Source organism: Scomber japonicus, chromosome 24, assembly GCF_027409825.1.
Source record: "Scomber japonicus isolate fScoJap1 chromosome 24, fScoJap1.pri, whole genome shotgun sequence".
NCBI classification, from domain to species: domain Eukaryota; kingdom Metazoa; phylum Chordata; class Actinopteri; order Scombriformes; family Scombridae; genus Scomber; species Scomber japonicus.
In genome coordinates this window covers 16,551,538-16,574,178 of record NC_070601.1, presented here as the reverse complement: position 1 = coordinate 16,574,178, position 22,641 = coordinate 16,551,538, and the positions used below count along the sequence as shown (strand labels likewise).

At 38.9% G+C, this 22,641-nt stretch overlaps 1 protein-coding gene and 1 long non-coding RNA gene across 2 annotated transcripts; both read right to left on the bottom strand.

Moving 5' to 3' along the window:
• Positions 1-332: 332 nt before the first annotated feature.
• LOC128354087 (uncharacterized) lies at positions 333-1,601 on the bottom strand. The gene is made up of 3 exons (XR_008320949.1): positions 1,461-1,601; positions 1,076-1,176; positions 333-502 (listed from the first exon to the last, which is right to left on the bottom strand). It is a non-coding gene; the product is annotated as an uncharacterized LOC128354087 (long non-coding RNA).
• Positions 1,602-8,725: 7,124 nt separating this feature from the next.
• Positions 8,726-19,615, bottom strand: sts (steroid sulfatase (microsomal), isozyme S). Its single transcript, XM_053314335.1, has 10 exons — positions 19,516-19,615; positions 17,531-17,700; positions 16,403-16,524; positions 16,073-16,195; positions 14,138-14,549; positions 12,655-12,791; positions 12,233-12,370; positions 10,901-11,060; positions 10,566-10,687; positions 8,726-9,610 (listed from the first exon to the last, which is right to left on the bottom strand). Exons 1-10 carry the CDS (start codon positions 19,555-19,557, stop codon positions 9,243-9,245), a joined length of 1,794 nt encoding a protein of 597 aa, XP_053170310.1. The 5' UTR covers positions 19,558-19,615; the 3' UTR covers positions 8,726-9,242.
• Between the last annotated feature and the right edge of the window lie 3,026 nt (positions 19,616-22,641).

The window sequence follows — 22,641 nt, the reverse complement described above, 5'->3', positions numbered from 1 at the left end:
TACAACAAAATTGGTATAACCCTTTTTATTGTTACATAAATAATCTGTACATTTTCAACATGAGTGTATCTACACATTGGAAAAGGTGTTTCCAGGTAAGGCAGACCGGTCAGGCTGTGTGTAGAGAGTATTTGTCAGCGGTGGTGATCTACTCCTTTGGCACTGATTTACCTTTAGGAAGAATATCACAATTACACATCTGACAATAATGAATACATTTTTGAGATAATCAAAGAATAAGAATACTTAGAGCTTTATTTCCTATTTCTTTTGCACATAATTATGTTAGAACTTCTTCATCAGACTACAATATTGTAAGAAAACTCACCTAGGCCTCTGCTGAGTTGGGTCTGCAAAAGCTGTATGCTTTTGAGCTTAGTGGGGGTAGCATACTAGAGGTGTCAACGAGGGGGGTAGCTGCAGTAATGGCTGGGCTGGGGGAGGGACAGATGTCTGCCCAAACCAGTTGAAGAATTAACATCATCTCATCACGTCATCATCTCTGTGAAGATTACAAAATTAGAAAATACTGTCAACATACATTTACCCTTCATTCATAGAGGACAAAACACAGAACTTTTTATATGTAGAAATAGAAGTCTTGGGTTTGGCAGTTGGACCAAAGGAGCATAAAGATTGATATAAACTGTTGAGAAGATCCTCAGTTTGTTTCTATCCTCTCTGCATAGCATCTACCAGAGTATAGTCCATAGACAAGCTTGTAGCATGATCAATTACTCCACCAACACCACGCAGAGTTAGAGGTACAACTTATGGTAGCTGTGTTTTATTTTAGTGTTGATGGTTGTTGTTGTTAACAACTCAGTGTGAAGTGCTGGACCTCCTAAGGTGAAGGACAGGTTTTATCCTCAGGCCATCACTAACATTTACTCAATGTCTGTATAATGATATGGCAGATATCACTGATAACACATATTGTATGTGCAATAATGCTGTTTTCTGAAGTACCTCAAATAGCACTTTGAGGCACATAAAACAGAAAAAGCTAGATATGAAAGACAGATATTTATATCCCACCAAAGACATATTCATAGCAGCAGCAAGTTGAACTCACCGGTCGGACAGAGACTCAGAAACAATAGTTGAACTGGAGGGAGAGTAGGTCTCATCAATCCGTGTTTAGACGGTGTCGAAGTTGATCGGTCCTTCTCATGGCTATGAAAACATAAATGAGCTACATCACCACAGTTGTAACGTGTAAAAGCCAATATACGTAGGTCTTTTTATCACAATAATAATGCAGATACTGACGACTAGTGTTGATTAATATCTTTCAAAATAATATACTAATCTATTCAATACTAGGGTCACCGACCCGTTTTAAACACACAGCAAAGCTAATATTAGCATTACGCTAATACAAGCTACAAAAGTAGCTACGTTAGCATAACTTACATATATATATAACAAATCCTCCCCGAAGCAAAACAAATCATTACCTGTCCAACAGAAAGAGAGCAACCTCGGCATCACTGTTCAGGCCCTTCAGATCCCTCAGTTGTCTCCACCGCTCAAATGCTACTCCGATGTTGATTCTTGTTTGACCTCTTGCTTTATCCAGAGCCTTTTTATTAGCAGTCCTTTCCTCCTCCGGCCTCTCTTTCTTCCCCTTTTCTCTGGACGAGCCGTTACAAGTAGACGTGCAAGTGGTATTTTCTCAGCCATTGCTCTTAAATAAATATTACATCCGTATTCGGTAGTTCTGCAGAGTGGGGAGAGGGTGTGCTGGTTTTTCTGGCAACAGCGACAGGTGAAGACTGTGCACGCGCGCAGTAGGCAGGGAGAGAGGGGGGCGGGGCGTAGACTGTATGCGGAAGCAAAACTAGACATGAAGCCACCTGATTGGTTTTTTCTGTTCGCACCGAACGGCTCGGATTGGTCGGGGTTTTATCAGTCCTGTGGCCGCTACAGAGCTCTGATTTTTTCCGTTCCTTTTTCTAAAGCCATAATGTATTAATACCTTTCATAATAGAAGGACCATTTCTCCCAGTATAACAAAAAGTGTTTCTGAACAGGATTACCAACCCTACCTTTAACCCTCAGATCCTGTTGGCACATTTTATGGACCATCAGATTTTTCATTTGGCTGTGATCATGCTATAATGTTCATAGGTTACAGAGAGGTGGCTTTTGCAAGGTACATCATGCTCCTAATTGATCTCCTGTCTGCACCTTATAATTCTGTTTATCGCGGTTCCCGGGGTAGCTAAAGCTACTCGCGCTGCCCCCAAGAGACTCAACGCCCCCGGAGCCGCAACTGGGCGCGCTGGGGGGGGGGGTCGAGCTGAGGGATTTCATCGGGCTGATGATACTGGATTTAACATTTTATCAAAATTTGCCGTAAAAAAAAAAAAAAATCTGTAAAATGAGAACCAGTCCCAGAAGTGGACACTCCCAGAGCGCTCCCTGAGAATGGTGCGTCGCCACTCGGGTAAAATACGTGAGGGAGACGGCTGCGAGATTTGTCGCTTTTTTCAAAACTCCGATTTAAAATATCAGATTAGACCACTTTCCCTTGGTCAATTGAGGTCTAGTAAAAAGTATGATGGTCTTTTAACTCTTCTTGTCAAGTACGAGACGGAGGAACCAAGTGTGTTCGAACCCAGAAGGGTATTTATTGAATTTAGGGAAAGGGGAGTGGGAAGGAGAAGTGTTCAGAGTTCTGGGCGTCCAAGGGTTACCAGGGGTGACCAGAGTTTCAGAGTCGACGACAAAGGCAGGTCGGGTTTCCGGGATAGGAGAACAGGGCAGGGTGGTAACACAGGTGAGCTTGCAGACGATCTGACAAGAAATGACTGCAACACAGGACCTTAAATGCAGAGCATGGTTACTGGCAAATGCAGTGCAGCTGGAGAGTTAACGAGGCTAGGGGAGACAGAGCAGAGTGGGACAGGTGAAGGTGATTAGGGCCAATCAAGTGTAGTTACCAGGCTGGCAGAGGCAATCCATGACACTTCTCTAGCCATATATGTATTATGATGTCATGTTTTTTACACAGAAAGTCACGTGATCATGCCTTTCAGCCGACATGTCACAAAAAAGTGTACGGTACATGGCCATATAAAATTGAAAAAATGCTCCAGCAAACTATAAGCAAACAAATCAATGTTGGCCTTGTTCAAAGGCAGACATACGACTGTTCTCATAATAGTTGGAGGAAACATTTTTTTTTATTTTATTGCAGTTTTTCAACATTTTTTATGACGGATATTAGCGGTCCCTCACTAAAACAGGCCATGAAAGGGTTAAATTATATATATATTATATTGATAAAATTACACATCATTCATTAGAAGACACCTAACCCTAAGCAACAAAAATATATATTGTAATACCTATAATACATGGTGTGTGTTTGAAAACAAGGTACAAAAAATGTCCCTAACAGGAGGACGTTAGTCATTATTAACAGGATCTGAGGGTTAAGATGAGTTTTGGTCCCCAGCGGACTTATTTAACTTTATTTCTTATGTAGTATAATCTCAATAAAACATTAATCATTATTTCAAGTGCTGCAGCGTTATATATTTTTTATAAGGAACTTAACGTTACCTGCGGTCGAGTCGGTCGCTGTCAGGTGGCTGTGCTGGAAGCTGCTGCCAGTAGCTGCTTGTTAGCCTAGCCTAGCTGATTAGCCTTAGGCTAACTCAGTGCGGCGCGGTTAATTCGAGTTCAGTGGGCGGGATCTCGGCCGGCTGACCCGTAGAGTTATCGCCTCTCCTCCAAATATGGAAATTACACGCCCACTAAAATCCAAGATGGCGCAGTCCACATGCCCATAGTAGAGGCACAAAACAGACTCCCCCAAACCAATGGGTGACGTCACAGGTGCTATGTCCATTCTTTTTACAGTCTATGATTGGCACAGGTTTGTACATGACAGCTCATGTATTTTGCAGGTGAATCTCCCCTTAACACAGTTTTTTTTTTTTTTTATAAGAGCAGTGCACTAGTTCAAGGATTGCCTCTGGAGCTGGGGGAAGTGTCATCCAGTCCACTTCTAAGAAATCTCCTGCCATCTTCCAGCCATGACATACAGGGGCAGGAATATCAGGCCTACACTCAAGGCTCCTTCTGTGGACTGCACCCTGATAGTTAGCACGCTGGATGTGCTTGTGCAAGCAGTCTTTGTTTGGAGGCAAGTCTCTCTCAGAGCACTTTCCTGACTTGAACAGCTTAACTCTTGCCTTGGTAACATCTATACACTCCTGATCATACAGGTCACATGTGAAAGCCTCCACTACCTTGCAGAACTTTGGGGATGGAGAGAAACCTGTTCCTAGTTCTCTAAACAGGGTGAGGTATTGTCTCTGAATGAGCTTTTTATAAGCTTCAGTTTTCCCAACCCCATGTATAGCACTCACAGTGTCACATCCAGAGAATGCATGAAGACCCACAAGGGCATCACATTTGTCTTCCACCCAGGGCGGAGGGGGAACACCAGGAACATCCAGCGAGAAAGTTGTTATATCTGGGGGTTTTTTTATATCTGTTGTTCTTTTTTGTCCCCCACATAATTCTAAGAAACAGTGTAACAAACTTATGTCATACGAGTTAAAGACAAAGTTTGGTTCTCAAATGTAATGTGCATAATGTCATTGTTTTCATGCTAATTTCTAGTATTTTTCTTCACAGATTCACAGCTGAAGTTCAAGATTCACATTGACATGACTATTCTTTTCTTATTGGACACCTTGCCTCTTTGTGAAATAAAGGTGCCTTTTAAAATCTTCTCTGGGCTTGTTTTACAGTATGTTTGTGACATAGGTGAAGTGGCTGTAGCAGTCTCTGTGGTAGCCACAGTTAGCTGGAATAGCAGCAGGTTCCTGAAGTTTGAGGTTCACAGTTAACTTATTTAAAAGGACAATTAATAAATGCACACACATAATAAATAAATACATATATATATATATATATATATATATATATATATATATATATATATATATATATATATATATACATGTATGTATACTGTACTCCGATGCCGGTAACTTGACAGCAGCAGATCCATGGTAACCAACCGGCAAACAAAGGAAAAAAAGTGAAACCCCTGGAAATTTCGAGCCGTGTCATTGGACAATAACTGCAATGACGTCTACATGTCGGACCCCGAGCATAGCTGCCCGCTCGGTTTGCCGGAACCGGTAACTCAGACAAAGTTACCGATAAACAAAAAATGTGCAAGAGATAAGAGTGCCAACAATTTTTGTTTAATTTGTTGAAAAATTAAGATGTTGTACACAGAAAATTAGGTCCTAATTAGGTCCTCCCTCGGTGGGGATCGTCTAAATACACGTAAACTCCCCTTGGCACACCGACTAATCCGCCGCCGGACAATTCAAATGGTGACTTGCTTGTTGTAGGAAGAGATTGCTACTCAAACGTCATTAGTGTGGACAGTCTTGTCACTCAAACATGTCTGACCAATGGGGAAGCATCCCTCCACTGCTGGACGTTTGTGTCAAAATGATTCAATCAAAGAAAAAAGGACTCCAAAACTATTTTCACTTCAATTGAAAAAAAAAAAAAAAATTCAATCAAAGAAAAAAAGTGTTCAAATGATTTAAAAAAAAAAAAAAATCAGTTTCATTTTTGCATTTTTGTTTAATTGATTTTTTTTTTTTTTAATTGAAGTGATATTTTTGGGGATTGAATAATAAAGACAAATGTCCTACCCATAATAAGGCCCAAACACAAAAAAGGTTAATTCAATCAAAGAAAATATTTTCAATTAAAAAAAAAAATCACTTCAAAGAAAAAAAGTGTTCAAATGCAATTTTTTGGGTCTCAAATATTTTTTTGCATTCAAACACTTTTTTCTTTGATTGAAAATGTTTTTTTTTGATTGAAGTGATTTTTTTTTGATTAAGAATGTTTTTTTTGATTGAATTAACTTTTTTTTTGATTGAATAATAAAGACACAAATCTACCTTCATATTATTACAGCTGTTTGATGCTCTGCACGTTAGCTTCGCAGCTAACGTTAGCAGCGTAACCACAGCTTGAGCAGTGCTTACGTCCGTTACCATGACAATGCACATCCATGAACTTTGTGGGTGGAGCACAAAGGGGTGGGCGGGGGGGTTCTTTTGGTTTTCACTAAAATATCAAAATCTTTTCTCCTCGTTTTCCCCCACATCGCTTACTATACCTTTAAGTCCAACCCTTTTACACCATTTTCCCGCCGTTAAAATAGCAAAAGTGGATTTGGATACGTCCAAAAGGCAACTGCGTCACGCGCTTCACGCCATGCGCTATAGATTGTTAAAATAGGGCCCTTGATGTTCAAAATCAGAGGTATTCAAGTTGTCAATTAAAGGACAGGTTCACAATTTTTCAGGTTATCCTAAAAAATATTCAGGAGCCCAAATGAACAGTGAAACCAGTTTTTCTTGGTGTAGTGATTGTTCATACTGACCATTAGAAGATCTTTTCATAATGCACTTACAATGGAAGTGATGGAGGACTAAATCCACAGTCGTCCTTCCGAATCAAAAGTAGTGACCAAAAATAATTAACTCCATTTAGGAAATGTGTGATCATGTTGCAAGAAATCTGAATGTCCCAACCTAACTCCCAAAAGATATATGTGAGAAAAAAAAAAGGTTCATTTAAGTTTATTTTAGGTGATAAAACACTAACATTTTTTCCCATGATGGTAGAATAATGTATGCAGCAGAGGGTTGAGAAGTTGCTCTTTAAGTGGCTTAACATTTAAAAAAAGTTATAGAAAAAAACAAGTTATATTTATATTCACCATATAAAAAGAAATAACATTTAAAATAGTACACAAGCACACACACACACAAACAGATGTACTCACCAGTAATTCCCCACTGGTATTATGTAAGCCCACCTGCTGGTCCTAGTAATGAGGCTCAATTAAGGATTCCCTTAAATTACCGTTTGTACCCGGGGCGAGAAATTCCCCAGCTTGTTTTTTTAATATATACTTTATGTCTCAGCTTCACTTGTTGGAAAAATTCTTCTCACAGTAATGAAACAGTTGAACGGTGCTGCTGTCTGGAAACAAGCCAAAGCTAAAGGAGCCCCCATTTGTTAGTGCAATTATTCCACCGTACAGTACTGCAGACGCACACACACACACACACACACACACACACCTGCAATGTGTTAGCACTCTGATAAGCATGTTCAAATCCACTGGAATTTTAAAAAAAGCAAGCAGAGGTTGGAAGTGAACATTTGTGAAGTGCAGCGACTGTGTGAAGTGTACTTGACACAGTCGCTGCATCTCGACAGTGTGAGAAAAACGCTGCGGTGCGTTTGTAGAGGATGAACAGATGAACAGAGTTGTGTGTGTGTATGCCAGTCACAAACATTTCCATGTTGTGCTTCTGCCCATGTCTAAACTGGTTTTGGGAGAGTGTGATTGCGGCCTCTAACCGTATTATTGTAGTGTAGATATTCCTGCTAAGCCACAGTGTGATGAGAGAAAGATGTATCCATGGAGGTATGAGAACTGCCTTCACTGATGATGGAAACAAATAGCTCCACATAACAACAAACCTCTGCTTCCTTTAAATGATGTAGACTCATTTTCATTCAAAGGCCACATACAGACCAATTTGATCTCATGTGGGCCGGATCAGTAAAAAGATGGAGTGAAAGAAGGAAATAAGAAGGGAAGGAAGGAAGGAAAGACGGACAGTGAAGGAAGGACGGACAGACAGACAGAAGGAAGGAAGAAAGGAAGCAAGAACAGAAGGAAAGAAGGAAGGTAGGAAGGACAGATGGAAGGAAGGAGAAGAACACAGGAAGGAAAGTGGGCCAGATTGCTTCCCTCAGTGAGCCGGTTCTGGCCCGCGGGCCGCATGTTTGACACCCCTGATGTAGACTAAAACCTGCAAAACACATTAGATCTTTATTATGTTTTGCATTGTGTAATATGTAATGTACAGGATGAACTGCATGGACGGATGCTTCTTTTTTTCTTTCTTTTTTTACAGCAGTGTGTTATTTATTTTGTTATGACTATTGCTACATAGCAAATATTCCCTTTTCTTACACAACATATCACTTCATCACAAAACTGTGTTATTGAGTTTGAATTGTATTTACCTGTGCAGTGAGAAAAGCCTCTACCAAAATTATATACACACACACACACACACACACACAGGTCAATAAGGGTTTTTTTTTGTGTCCATGTGGTTCAGTCAAATTTAAAGGGGTGAAAATGTGAAAATAAATGTATCAATAACATGCACACATGGCACAAATGTCTAAGTGGTGTAACCATAAAAATTCAACTTAAAATCAGTAAATAGTCAATAAAACACCATATCAATTAGTTTGGCATGATCTTACAATATAACTTTTATATTAAATAAAGCTAATGGAATACAATTTGTTCTAAATATTACATTTAATCTGGAGAATCATGGAGATCAGGAAACATTTACATGTTTTAAATGAAGTCATTATATATTATTATAAGTCCCCTTAAATACACTGTAGCTGATCAAATATTTAATATTTATCATTCTTTTGTGGTTACACCATTTCACATTTTCAGGAGCATTCAGTCTTACTTTGTGTGAGTGTGTGTGTGTGAGAGAGAGTGTGTATATGCACACACTATATTGATTAAAAAGAAAAGTAAACTCACACTCTTAAAAGAAGGATTAAAAAACCAGGCTTCATCTGTGCCCAAAGATTTGAGGAGTAATTGGACAAATACACACCTGACATTCAGTTCAATTATTATATTATAAAACTAAGGTGCTTCATCATTAAACCAAAAAATATTAAAATATAAAATCTTTCCCTTTTGGTTTCTAATTGTGTTTGCAGTAGCAGATACAAATCCTATTACATTTCAGTGGGACACAATGTTATGAGATTTATCTTTTCATCTCATTCTTGGAAAGCACCAATAATTATATTTCCTAAAATGTTGAACTTAATTTGGCTTCTTTAAAACAATCTGTGTTATGTGCTGTTTGGACAGAACGGATGCAAAGTTCCATTCATAAGAAACACTTAAATCATCTTTCATTGTCAATTAAGCTTATCTGAATTTGACGGACCACAGTTTTTCTGCCTATTTCATTATTTCATGTGCAAATGACTCGTTGCTATAACAACCAGTGTCTCCTCCTATTTTATAGATAGAGTTGGGAAAGTACCAGTGAAGCTGCAGATGGACTGCCTGGTAGAGTCAGGATTGGAGTGCAGATACAGCTCAGATTCAGTCAGTATGAATCAGAGAGCAGGTCCTGCTGGCACTGACACAGCTGGCTGAGTGTGGAGCAGCATGGCTGCAGCCACGGCTTCCACATCAGGTTCCACGCAGAGATCTGACTCTCTACAGGCTGCACCGAGCTCTGATGCCTCTGTGCAGCCTCCTCCATCACTGCTAGGATAGAGTCAAAGTCAGGTTGAGTGTCAGGAGTCAGCGGCGTGCTCTCTGTTGGGTCCCTAGACAGGTCAAAGAGCAGCGGAGGATTGTGGTAAGTCACATGATCCGACGTGCAGAAGCAGACATGTGTGTGGAGGCAGGAAGTCTCGTTCTCCGGGTAGAAGTTTGGTGTGAAGTAAAAAGCTTTCCACACTGCGTTGCCTGCACAAATATACATTAAATCTCAGTTATTGTAGTGCTGTCACCTCATATATCATCATATCAACGGCAGAAGCTGTTGTTTGGAAAACTTAAAAGGGAATTTTAAAGAAGCAGGTACTGTATGTAGGTACGAGTAAAAAAAGAGGCATTTACAAACAAATTCAACAACATGAATTCATTCCAACAACGTCAACAAAAATACATCATCTGTGTGACATGCTGTAGTTTTCCCACTAAAAAAGTTCAATCATCTTGTTCAATGACATTCTTATAACTGCATCCTCCAGAATCTATGATTGGCTCCAGTCTAGTTATGATGTCACAAAATAAGCTTGTATGAGAGCACAGAGAACATTCAACACACTGAACATGTGTCAATCAATCTGAGTTTAACATGACTATGTTATTGTATTGATGGAACGATACCTGCTCTATTATATTAATAGGACTGTAGTATATCATGTGTGACAGCACATTCCTAAACATCAACTTTTTTGGAAAAATGATGTTGATAAACCTTCATGTCGTCCTCCCGGGTCAAATTGATCCCATCTGTTTTGACTGTTCCTCCTTTCCTTTTCTTTCCTTTCCCTTCCTTCTTTCCTCCCTCCCCTCCCTTCCTTCTTCCTCCCTTCCTTCCTTGACTCGAGGACAACAGGAGGGTTAAAATAAAAGGAACCCAAAAGTAGACCTGTCATGATAACTACTTTGGTTGGACGATATATTGTCTCAGAAATAATCGCGATAAACAATATTATTAAAATATCAACCTGGATATGTACACAATATCCTCCCTTTTTAAAATCACAGCTTATGTAAAAATCTTCTGGAAACTCAACTGAGAAACCATTTATAGATAAAATAACCAGATTATATGATTAGATATATGTGTGTATATGCACAGCTCATTCACTAGATGTTGTGAGAGCTATCTACAGATAAAATAGTGACTTACTGTTTTGGGGGTGCCACCTGACTGCGTTTAAGTAGGCGTTGCAGTAATGGAACAGAAACTCGTGCTTGGACCTTTCAACTCTCCCCTGAAGCAAATCCATGATGTCATGACCGTCTATCTCCCTGCAGACAAGAGGACAAGCAATTCAACAGTTAATCATCTAACACATTCAGCTGCTTATTACTGTGAATCACAATGGCTGCTGATCAAAGACTGGATTACCTTAATACCCAAACATGTTTCCAGCTCACTCACACATTCTGACTCTCTCTTCTTTAAAATGTGACCTAGATTTCCAGGCTGTGCTTTTGACTGACATGTGGAAGCAGCCTCACCTGTCCTTTGGGACTGTGGCTCCGCTCAGCCGCACCACTGTAGGAAACAGGTCCATGTTGCTGGTGGGTTCGTCCACCTGCCTGCCATCTGGGATTTTACCAGGCCAACGCAGAATTCCTGGGACTCGGATTCCTCCTTCCCAATTTGTGGACTTCCCTGCTGCTCAAAAGAAAGACAACACAAGGATACCATAACTCAGCTGTGTTCTAGTCTAGACACAGCAAATGCTGGAAGTGAAGGAACAAGTGGTATTTAAGAGCGGCCACACGCAGAGATAAAAGAGCATAGCAGACGGTGGCCGACTTGCACGGCTCTTACTGCTCTCTGAATCAGCTCTGTGGAGTCCAGACTGCAGGATTACATCAAATCTGAGTCCACACTGTGAAACCTTTGTCTAGAAGTCAGCCTTAAAACACTGACAAGAGTCTGCTGCTGCTGCTGTCTGTTGAGGGACAAACCAGTCCTGCTGTTTGGTGTCATTTCCTGGAAAGTTCTGAAACAGTGACTTAGTTTCAGTTTGTAGAGGAAATTCCTTGAACGCATTTATATTCATGCATTCATACTCTTTTGTTTATGCTTGACTTTAGACATGTGCAGCTGACCTGCTTTGCTCTGTAAAATATTCTATTGGTTTTGATTGGAATCAGTTAATTGAAAGTATAGCAACTGACACTTCATAAAGTATGTTTCTCTTTTAGCACTCTATGTCCTTTTAATGATTTTAAAGCAAGCTTATATTTAATGCTCTATATTCTTTCTATTTTTGTTTGTTGTATTTTTTAATGTTTGGGTTTTATTTTTATTTCTCAAATTGCATGTTTATGTTTTTTCGTTTCCAGTTCTTACAGTTAAATGTTTTATGTAAAGCACATTGAGTTGCCATTGTGTATGAAATGTGCTATAAATAAAGCTGCCTTGCCTTTAGCTTCATTTATATCATATTTTTCAAACACAAGCTACAAACTGATAAAAGAAAGATAAATATTAAATAGCAGAATATTACATAAAGAGGAATTAATATAGTAATAATAACAAGTGATGTTAAAGCATGAATTACTAAAACGCTGAGTTAAACAAATCAAAATAAAATAGCACATTTAAGAAAAGAAATTCCTGCCTAATCTCTTCAATAAGTCAGTAATTCTTGTCAGAAGTTTACTTGATGAGGTTTCATGGGACTAAATAAAGAATTGATATAGTTTTGTGTATTTCAAGGCCCAATCATTTTACAAAAATGACAGGTATATAATTCATTATCTCAGATCACATGACATACTGTATATCTGCTGTCTGTCACTGATGCACAGTTAGAGATGGAAAAGCATCTTTACCTTTATATATTCCGTTCCATCCTCTGTGGACTTCCCCTCTGGCAGAGATCTCCTCCAGGTGAGCCCCCTGGTCTGAAGTCAGGTAGACCAGAGTGTTCTCTGCCAGGTGGAGCCTGTCCAGAGTCTGGATGATCTGACCTGAGAACACACACAATATAACAAAGCACATTGGAACTGAAGTTTGAGTTTAAAGGGTGAGTTCATATTTATATTCAACTCTGTCTTAAAACATTATAATAATACAGTACAGTATATACACTGAAGGAGTTATTAGTCACTGGAATCATTCTACAATTTAATATGGGAGGTAAAACAGTCCGTTAATTACACAACAATGGAAGAGAGCTTTAAACTTATTCTTACATTTAGCTTATTTTTACATTTATACTGAAACAATTTCTTACTTTTAAAATAAGTCTTACCTACACTCCAATCCACCTCATGGACAGCGTCTCCATAGATACCGTGTCGGCTTGTTCCTCTGAACGGCTCTGAAGCAAACATGGCTGTGTGCACCTGCAGGAAGGAGAAAAACAGCAGGAAAGGCCTCGCTGAGTTCCTGCAGATACAAAAAAAATACTTATTATATTACCAGCATGAGAATAAATACAGTGTCCTTCAAAGTGACATTACAGATCAAAGACTGCAGCTTTTAGAGAAACTGCTGTTGCTGATTTGCTTTCTTTACAATACATTCTCTCTAAAGTGCTTCAATTTTTCGTTTACTGAGGTTAGAAATCAAGTGAGAAGTTGGTGAGTTCTCCATTGACTTGTATAGAGATGGTCGCCCCCTGGTGGCCTTTTGATAGAATCAGGGGTGATAGTATAAAAAAATCCTTTTTTCCCTGGGAGGAGCCTAAGCCACGGTATATGCCCTGATTAGCATAATTGTCAAGTGGGATCCGTATTGCTTGTATAGCATACTGAGACTACGGATACTACAGCCATACCAGCAAAGGTCAGTCATTATTGTTGAGGAATGCGACCTCTGATGCTGATGTTTGCCTAATTGACCACTGCAGGGCTTCGGTCAGAAAGCACGCAGGACATCAGTAGAATTTGCCCTGATATTGTTTACTGTAGAACTGTGCGGGTACATTGATGTATTCTGGGTACAGAGCAGTTTCTGAAATTATAACAAGAAATAAAAGGACTGATTTATCATTGTATACTGCTGTAAATTAAATACAGTGAATAACACTTCACAGTAAATAAAAATACATTTATATCAGTATCAATCATCTAATATTCATAAGTGTTGCTTTAATCCTGAATCATGCAGCATTTACATGTAAACTGGTGTAATATGAAAGTTAGCAGCCATACACACAACTGAGTTAGCTTAAATGATGCTAAATCGCAATCATGCTAACAACTAAAATAACGGACTTTCAAAGAGTGTAAATATACACCAGCAGCTAACAACATAATCAGAAGAGGAAAGTAACATGTACACTCTCATTTCACTTCCCTATGAACACAATTTACATCATCAGTGACTGCTGCACCGCTGTAAACATGTCGAGTGGAGAACGTGAGGAAAAGAAGAGAAATTGCATAACTGCCTTCATAATAAAACCACCTACTTCAAAATAAAAGCATGCATACATAAATGTCCTTTGATTTCATAACAATTATAATACTCAAAAGTAACTAGGAATTGATTTGTAGCCTAACCATTGACTAAACAGGGCATGAACAACCAGACATTCATTTTTCTGAAACATGCACCATTTATTTTAAATATTTTTTTAAACAGCTGATTTTTTTTTTTTTTTTTTTTTTTTCCCCCAAACACGTTGGTACCCCAGAAATCCGGCGTGGCGCCGGAGCGCTATCAGGCCTGTAGAATGCAGTTCTAAGTTACTTGCATGTTGCTTGCTTACTTTCCCCGCCTGCATGTACCTTTCTATGAAGTCCACCGCCTCGTGAGTCATCCTCTGAGTCAGGTTTTCAGATGTGAACGGCTGCTCCACGACTCTGCGATCCCTCATCAGCACGCAGTTAAGATACGGGATGACTTGAATGAATCCCGCCGTCAAACATGTGACGGCGAACAGCAGACAGGCGAGGCTCAGGATCAGCCGTCTGCTGATGGTGATGAAGCCGCAGTAGTGGAGTAAAGCTGCAGTGAGGAAGATGATAGCCAGCGTCCTGTATGGTAAGTATTTATAGAGCATGAACACAGTGCCGCGGCCCGGCTGGCAGTCCCGCAGATTGGTTAAAGGGATGCCGAAGAAATAGTTGAAGCCGTGGATGCTCGGGTGGTGGCAGTGATCGTTGCTGCTTTCACAGTTAAGCCCCAAGTGCCATTTTCCTGGAGGAGAGAAAACATTTACAAAAGAATGAAAAAGAAATCGGATCAGTTTCTTGAGCTCAAACTCAAAAACTTTTTTTATTCCATTACTACTGAACACAGTGTTGTACCTTCAAAGTTTACAAAAGAAGCAGATATTCCCCATGATTAAACTGTCTCCACACTGACAGTAGAATACATACACTCAACTTGTAATAGCTACATGGTTTTATCTGTTAGTGCTTTAATGCTATGATGTGAAAAAACATCAGATTTCAACAGTCAGAGAAATAAAAAAGTGTGCACTGCAGAGCATCTCTCTCTGATTGGCTGCTGCCTCTGGATGGTAAAGGATAATATTGTTTATCGCGATTATTTCTGACAATATATCGTCCAGCTAAAGCAGTTATGATAATATGAAAGTGTAATTTAGTATAAATTATTTAGTAACTTTGCACAAAGGAACTAATCTGGTCTCTGTGTCAAAATCTAGTCAATGCGTGTTTATTTCAGTCTATACTGTGTGTACATGTTGCATGATAAGGTTATGTAAATTACCACAAACTAGTATATTATTTATACTGTGAGACAGCAGAAATCTGCCATATTCCTTTATATATCTCTGGATGTGTTAGACTGTTGTGGACATGACTTAGTTTAAATCAGGTATCTGTCTGGATTCAAATAAATCTGGTTATTTTATCTATAAATGGTTTCTCAGTTGAGTTTCCAGAAGATTTTACATAAACTGTGATGTTAAAAAGGGAGGATATTGTGCACATTTCCAGGTTGATATTTTTAATCTACTCTTCTTGTATCTGCTCTACTGGAATATCTTTCATGATTTACAGTTAAAAACGTCTTATTTATCTCATACTTGCTCTGTCTGAAACCTGCTGCTCCTACCTCTTTAACATTTCCCTCCTCATGAGCCCAGTTTGTCTGACCAATCAGCATTCGCAAGCTGCATTTTGGCCCACCCTCCAGCTGAGGTAACATCACCAAAATATGAAACTAACTAGAAAAGCAGAATTTCACTCATTTTCCCTCGTGATTCTTTACTTTTGACTTTTGACTTTTCAGACGCATTTCTACATACATTAACCAGAAGTTTTAGGACTTTGACTCTGTTTAACATCCAGCACCAAGAAAGCATAAAAGCATATTTCCAACTAGCAGCTCACTCCAGGTGTGATTAAAGGAGTGAAAACTTAAAGAAATAACAAGTACAGCACATAATATCAGCTAATCTGTAGTCATTAAACCTACAGTATGTCATGGAAAGCAATGTCACTTATTTTCTCAGTGTATAAATGTCATTAGACCTGTCATAACTACTTTTGTTAGACGATATATTGTCTCAGAAACAATCGCGATTAATGATATTATTGTATATCACTGATATAATGATAATATTATCAAATATAACAATGTGGGGGGGGAGGGGGGGGATCATATGATAAGTCAATAATATATTATAAATCTTCAACACATGACAGACATTAAGATGCTGCATCTGAAATAATAAGATAACAGCAGCGTACCTATCAGAGCAGTCTCATAGCCTTGTTGCTTGGCGATCTTTGCGAAAGTCACCTCTGAGCTGGGAAGACCTCCAGATGCTGCGTTAAATATAAAGACGCCAGGTCTGCTAGTTCCAGCTACACCTGTTACACAAGAAAGCGAAAGAAAACAGAAAACAACATTCTTCTTCAAAGGGCCATGACCGGACTCATGGAAATACCTTTTATGTTTAATAATTCAGTATTTAAATGAATGTCTCTCCTCAGGCAGAGGAGTACAGATTAGTTTAATGTGACAGTGTTGCCTGCAGACTAACATTAAAAACTTTGTTGTATTGGTATTAAACTGGCCTGATCGTATCGGGTATCGTCCTGTGAGGAATGCTGCTCTGCTGGGAGAGCAGAGGCTGGCTGCAGCGATGTGATGTGTCAGCTTCACTCCTTCCTGTGCTAACTGGTCAATATTAGGAGTACTGAAAAACACAATGTATCACAGGTCAAAGATCACATTCACACACAGCCTGATTCTAACTAAACACACTGAATGTGAGTGGGAAAAGGAACTGTGATTCATTCAAACTATAAACTTAAAAGGTAGATAAAGATCAAATTGTGAATGTATAACTAAACTTATAATACTTTTCTCAATGCCCACATGCCTGTTTTGTTTTATAATATGTTTAAAAACCTTAATAAATTCTGCTTTAGAAAAAAAAAAAGAAAAAAGTTAGCAAGTTAACACAGTATCACTTCCACAATACTGATGTTCTGCTATGTTTCCTTTTCCAGTCCCTAGTTTAGCTTTTAGTAACAGCAAGAAAGAAAAAAGTTACAAAAAATACATTTAAAACATTTCATATTAAAAATGCATACAGCCAGCCATTATTGCTTTTATTAAAAACCTGATATATCTTGAGTCATTGTTATTTCATCCTTTATTTAGTTTTTTTTTAATTGTTGTATATATCTGTTATAATTGCACTTTAAGATACTTTTTATTTAGTTTATCATTTTTATTGTTGTATGTATGTGTATGTGTGTATATGTATATATATGTATGTATGTGTGTGTGTATGTATACTATATATATATACTTAAAAAAAAAAGAAAAGACCTGCAGCAAGTTGTAAGGATTGCTAGTTCTATTTGTTATGATGTCTAAGCAGATTTATGGATATTAATGGATATCTTCAAATAAAGTGAGTCAACTGAATTTAAAAAAAATATGTTTATCATGTCTGTGTGTTCAGTAGTACTGTCACATTATAAAGCAGATTTATTTTGTTTGGGGTTTTTTGGGGGTCATATTTTCCTTTATTTGTCAGCTTCTTATGAAAAAGGAAAGAGGGAAATTAAAAAGGAATAGTTTTTGAAAGCAACTGGATTATATAAAAGGATTTGTTGTTTGTATTAATGAGTACAGTAGTAAAATGATATAAGCAGCACAGAGCCACAGGAAGTAGCTCAATGTGTCTTTACCTCAGTGTTTTATTGCCATAGCAGCCCAGATCTCCAATTCCCATATCATCCACCATCATCAGGACAAAATTGGGTTTGTTGTTCTCCTGTAGAGAGACACTTCTCACCCCAAAGAGCAGCAGAGAGGACAGCAGCAGCCACCAGGACTTCATGTTGTCAGAGCAGGAACACTGGATGAGCACAGAGACACCAAATATTTACATTTGTGGTTTATAGATCATCATATTGCATCATCCTGGAATCAGCTGACTGAGGGTGTTCTTAAATTAACTGCAGCTGGATGACATCAAACTTTCAGTGGGGTATTATTTTTTTCTACATGGTCTATGAATTGTGAAAAATATAATAAGCAGATAAGGTATCAGCCAGACGTTACCGATCCATTAAACCAGGGACGTCAAACATGCGGCCCGTGGGCCAGAACCGGCCCGTTGAGGGGTGCAATCCAGCCCACTTTCCTTCCTGTGTTCTTTTCCTTTCTTGCTTCTGTCCTTCCTACCTTTCTTTCTTCTGTCCTTCCTACCTTCCTTCCATCTGTCCTTCCTTCCATCTGTCCTTCCTCCCTTTCTTCCTTCTGTCCTTCCTTCCATCTGTCCTTCCTCCCTTTCTTCCTTCTCTCCTTCCTACCTTTCTTCCTTCTGTCCTCCCTCCCTTCCTTCCATCTGTCCTTCTTCCCTTTCTTCCTTCTGTCCTTCTTCCCTTTCTTCCTTCTGTTCTTCCTTCCATCTGTCCTTTCTCCCTTTCTTCCTTCTGTCCTTCCTCCCTTTCTTTCTTCTGTCCTTCCTACCTTTCTTCCATATGTCCTTCCTCCCTTCCTTCCATCTGTCCTTCCTCCCTTTCTTTCTTCTGTCCTTCCTCCCTTTCTTCCTTCTGTCCTTCCTCCCTTTCTTCCTTCTGTCCTTCCTCCGTTTCTACCTTCCATCTGTCATTCCTCCCATTCTTCCTTCTGTCCTTCCTTCCTTTCTTCCCTCCTTCCTTTTGCCTGTCTTTCCTTGCTTCCCATCTTATTTCCTTCCTTCCTTCCTTCCCTCCATCTTTTTAATGATCCGGACCACATGAGATCAAATTGGTCTGTATGTGGCCCTTGAATGAAAATGAGTTTGACACCTCTGCATTAAACACTGCTTTGTTCATTTGCTGCAGCGAGCTCATTCTGATGCATTAAAAGGTAAAGTAGAGCCAGTTCTAAAGATCTGTATCACAGTCGATCCAGGCATATTTTAAAGGATGTGTAGTCTATGTGGTTTATGTGAGTGAATATCTGAGTGTGTTATACAGATAGAGGTTTAATTGATTATCAAAACAGTTGCTGGTTGCAGATTTACATGCATGGTTATAGATTACACCTCAAACTGTATATTAAGTATATTAACCCACGTCAACCAACTTCAACATAAAAAGCTGCACAATTAATATGACAAATATACATTCCTTACTTTGGAAGTATATTTTTGCACAGGACTACTATGTTTTCTAGCTTTTTATTAAATTAAAACTCTGAATAGTTTAGCCTCTTCCACCACTAATATAATCTACAGACTTCTGCAACAGTCTAATGGGCAGACTCTCAATAAATAGGTGTTATGTGGAAGTCTGTTCCCCTGTCGATATGTGTCCCCCTCCTTCATTCTATGTGTATAACCCTGTTATCTTCTTCTGATGTGTTTAATAATACCCCAAGCTTACTTTAACCCTCAACAAGCTAACCGTAACCATAACCTAACTCTTACCGCGGATGTGGTGATATGACAAACACATTTTGATTTTAACAGCAGGGGAACATTATTCGAAGGGGGAACGAACTACGACATAACACAGGGTCAAACAGCAGGAGCTCCAGCTAGACTTTGAGTTGTGACTTGTAGACACTTTCATTGCTGTTCCGGACAAATGTTCAACCTGACACTTTGCTGCGGGTGTGTAATAATTCAGGAATAATTCATAGTCGTGTTTGGCGTGAAATGACAGCAGCTGCAGTGACTGACCTGTCCTGTATTCCGCTGAGTGAAGTAGTTCAGGTGCTTCATGTCTATCTTCAGCTCTGACAATATTCAAACTTTCCGGAACAGTGCGGTACTGTCAGTCGCGAATCTCGCGATACGTCAAATGAGAACTTGTTGACATTGCAGAATACTCGAATAATTGAGCGTCGCTTCCTGTCTGGAGTTTCAAAACAAAACTTGATGGAAGCATTTAAGAGATAAAAATTAAAAAAGAAAAGAAAAGAAACATGACCAATACATTATTAATAAAAAATATAAAATATTCAATAAAACTGAAACAGTTTACATCAGCCAAAATATGTTATCTATTGAATTGCATTGCATTGAACCCTCAAAGACATTAAAGGAAAGCTTCACAGTTTTTTAAAATCTGTACTAAACCAGCAGTCGGCTGTCCTTATGAATAGTTAAAGAGTTTTTTCTCTCATTCTTCCTGTTCATACTGACTATTAAAAGATATCCTTCAAATGTCATTTATCCTCACCATTCTACTATCCTTCCTCCCAATCACATACATCTATTCCGTCTTTCTTCTACTGACTTTTACTCCTCTTCTTTCCAGTGCATATTTCCACCTCTCCAGGCTCTGCTCAACCTGCTCCCTACTCTCACTATAGATCACAATGCCACTAGTGAACATCATAGTCCCCAGAGACTCTTACCTGGTCTCATCTGTCAACCTGTCCATCACCACTGCCAACAAGAAAGGACTCAGAGCCGATATGTGATGTAATCCCACCTCCACTTTGAACCCATCTGTCACTCCAAGTACCACTGTCACACTGCCATCGTACTATACCAGTACCGGTACCAACCTCCTCATACTATACCACACCTCCTCTCTCAGCACCCTATCATATGCTTTCTGTAGAATGCTCCTTCAGATTGTCTCTATACTTCATCAACAGTCTCAAAGCAAATATCACATCTGCACCTCTTCTCTTAACCTAGCTTCCACGCGTCTTTCTCATCATTTTTCTTCTTGAAAATCTGTACCAGTACACTTCTTCTCCACTCCTCAGGCATCTTCTCACCTTTCAATATTGTGTTAAACGATCTAGTTAAGAACTCTGCAGCCATCTCTCCTAAACATATCCATGCCTTCACAGGACTGTCATCTGGACCAATCGCCTATCCACTCTTTATCTTCTTCATAGCTGCCCTTCCTGATTCACCTCATCCAACCTTCTCTCTCTGTCTCTCTCTCATTTTCTGTATTCATCTGGCCCTCAAAGTTCTCCTTCCATCTTCTCCACACACTCTACTAGTTAGTCAGCACATTTACATCTCTATATTTCATCACCCTAACCTGCTGCATATCCTTCCCAGCTTGGTTCCTCTGTCTAACCAATCGGTACAAGTCTTTTTCTCCTTCCTGAGTGACCAAAACAATTCACCATACACCTTTAAATGTGTGTTGGTTTATATTCCTGTCTGTACAACCTGTACAAACCTCAACTACATCATAATACTGCAGCAACCCTCCCTCACAACATCCAATAGAAAAATACAACTCATAAAATCACATTATTTTGTTATTTTATTGCCTCTAAATTGGTCCCAGTATGTTTTAGAGTAGATTTTAAGATTTAATGATAATAATTAAGGCATGTATGGATGGGGTGGCTCCCTCTCCCTCTGCTAACCCTGTATAAACCCTATTATCTGGCAGGTATTTGTCTATAAACCAGTCAGCTCAGCTCCAAATGAAGCTGCTGGAGGAGATCAGGCAAGCGAGTTCTTCTTTTTAGCATATGTATCATTACATCATACATGTATTGGTTTATGCCTTTTGTAAAGTAATATGTACTTTTTTTGTGTTGTTTTTTTGAGAAATGCTATATAAATTAAGTATAGCAGGTTAGATGATTGCAAAATAGTTTCTCTTTAAATGGTATAACTAACTTTACATGTGTTTTTTTCCACTGCACTTCATGTTACAGAACAATCAGCAACCTGTGAGCTTTTGTACGCATTCAAACTAACTAACACATTCATGGCCACTGTCATACACAGCCTCAGCATGAATTCTATCCACATATATTCCACATGTCCTTGCTATACACTTCACTTTCTAAATACTTTGTGTGCTGCATCTGATGTATTCTGATGAATTGATAGAGCAGCTGTGTGTGGAGAAATACTGGCATCTGTTGTTTGAGTCCAACATTGCAGAATCTTTAAGATCAGTGATCTTCAAAAAACAATAAAGGTATTAGGGTGGTCCTTAAGGGGTTCTGAGGAATGAGGGATTTAATTTCAACAAAGACCTAAATTCAGCAGAGATGATCCCAACTACAGAATGTATTGGAGAAAGAGTCAACTCTCAGAACTATCTTTAGAAAAGATTCAGTCTGAGGGAATTTCATTCTAAACATGCCAACTCGATTCAGCTGACTCAGACTGCTGAATCATCAGCTGAAACTCAAAATGCATTGTGCAGAGAGAATATCTTCAGGGTGAGTATGGAGAGTTGGAATTATTACAGTGACCAAGAACTATTTCCATATTGACATGTGAGTATTGTATTAAGACCACAAATTGAAAACCAAACTACAGTATCCTATAACAAGGATCGGTGAGGGTCCTCTGCTTGATTTATCAAGAACCATTACAATTTATTTTTGCCAAGAAATCAATATAATAGTCTACATATTTGGTGTTTGTTTTGACTTGTATACATATTTAAGATTACAATTAGAAGAACTAAATAGAGCCAGACATAGAAAACCAGTGAAGAAGAAACAGCATACTGTTTCCAATTCTGTGCCGGTTTCCTGACATTTAGTTTACTGCGAGCACATAACAACAGTCTGAGCAGAGAAAGGTGGCAGATACAGCTACATTTAACTCTAAACAAGCTGTCAAATAGACAATAAAAAAAGCAACACTTGCATGGAGCCGTCCGCCATTGTTATTAATGTTGTGTTTCTTTCTTCTTTCTCATACTGCCACCGTCTGTTTTGTCAGCAGGTTGACAGTGAACACACTACAACGTCAAGACAGTGTTTTAATATTTACACACTCTGGAGGTCCATTTCTAAGGAAGAAAAATGCATTTTAGTCCAGACAGAGGGCCAAAGCAGAGGGAAAATTATATGATTAGAA

Coding starts and splice junctions, on each gene's coding strand:
- sts (XM_053314335.1), bottom strand. CDS start 19,557: ATGAAGCACCTGAACTACTTCACTCAGCGGAATACAGGACAG. Junction 17,701..19,515: donor CTCAGCGGAATACAGGACAG/GTCAGTCACTGC, acceptor GTGCTCATCCAG/TGTTCCTGCTCTGACAACAT. Junction 11,061..12,232: donor ATGGAACGGAATATATAAAG/GTAAAGATGCTT, acceptor TCTTTTGAGCAG/CAGGGAAGTCCACAAATTGG.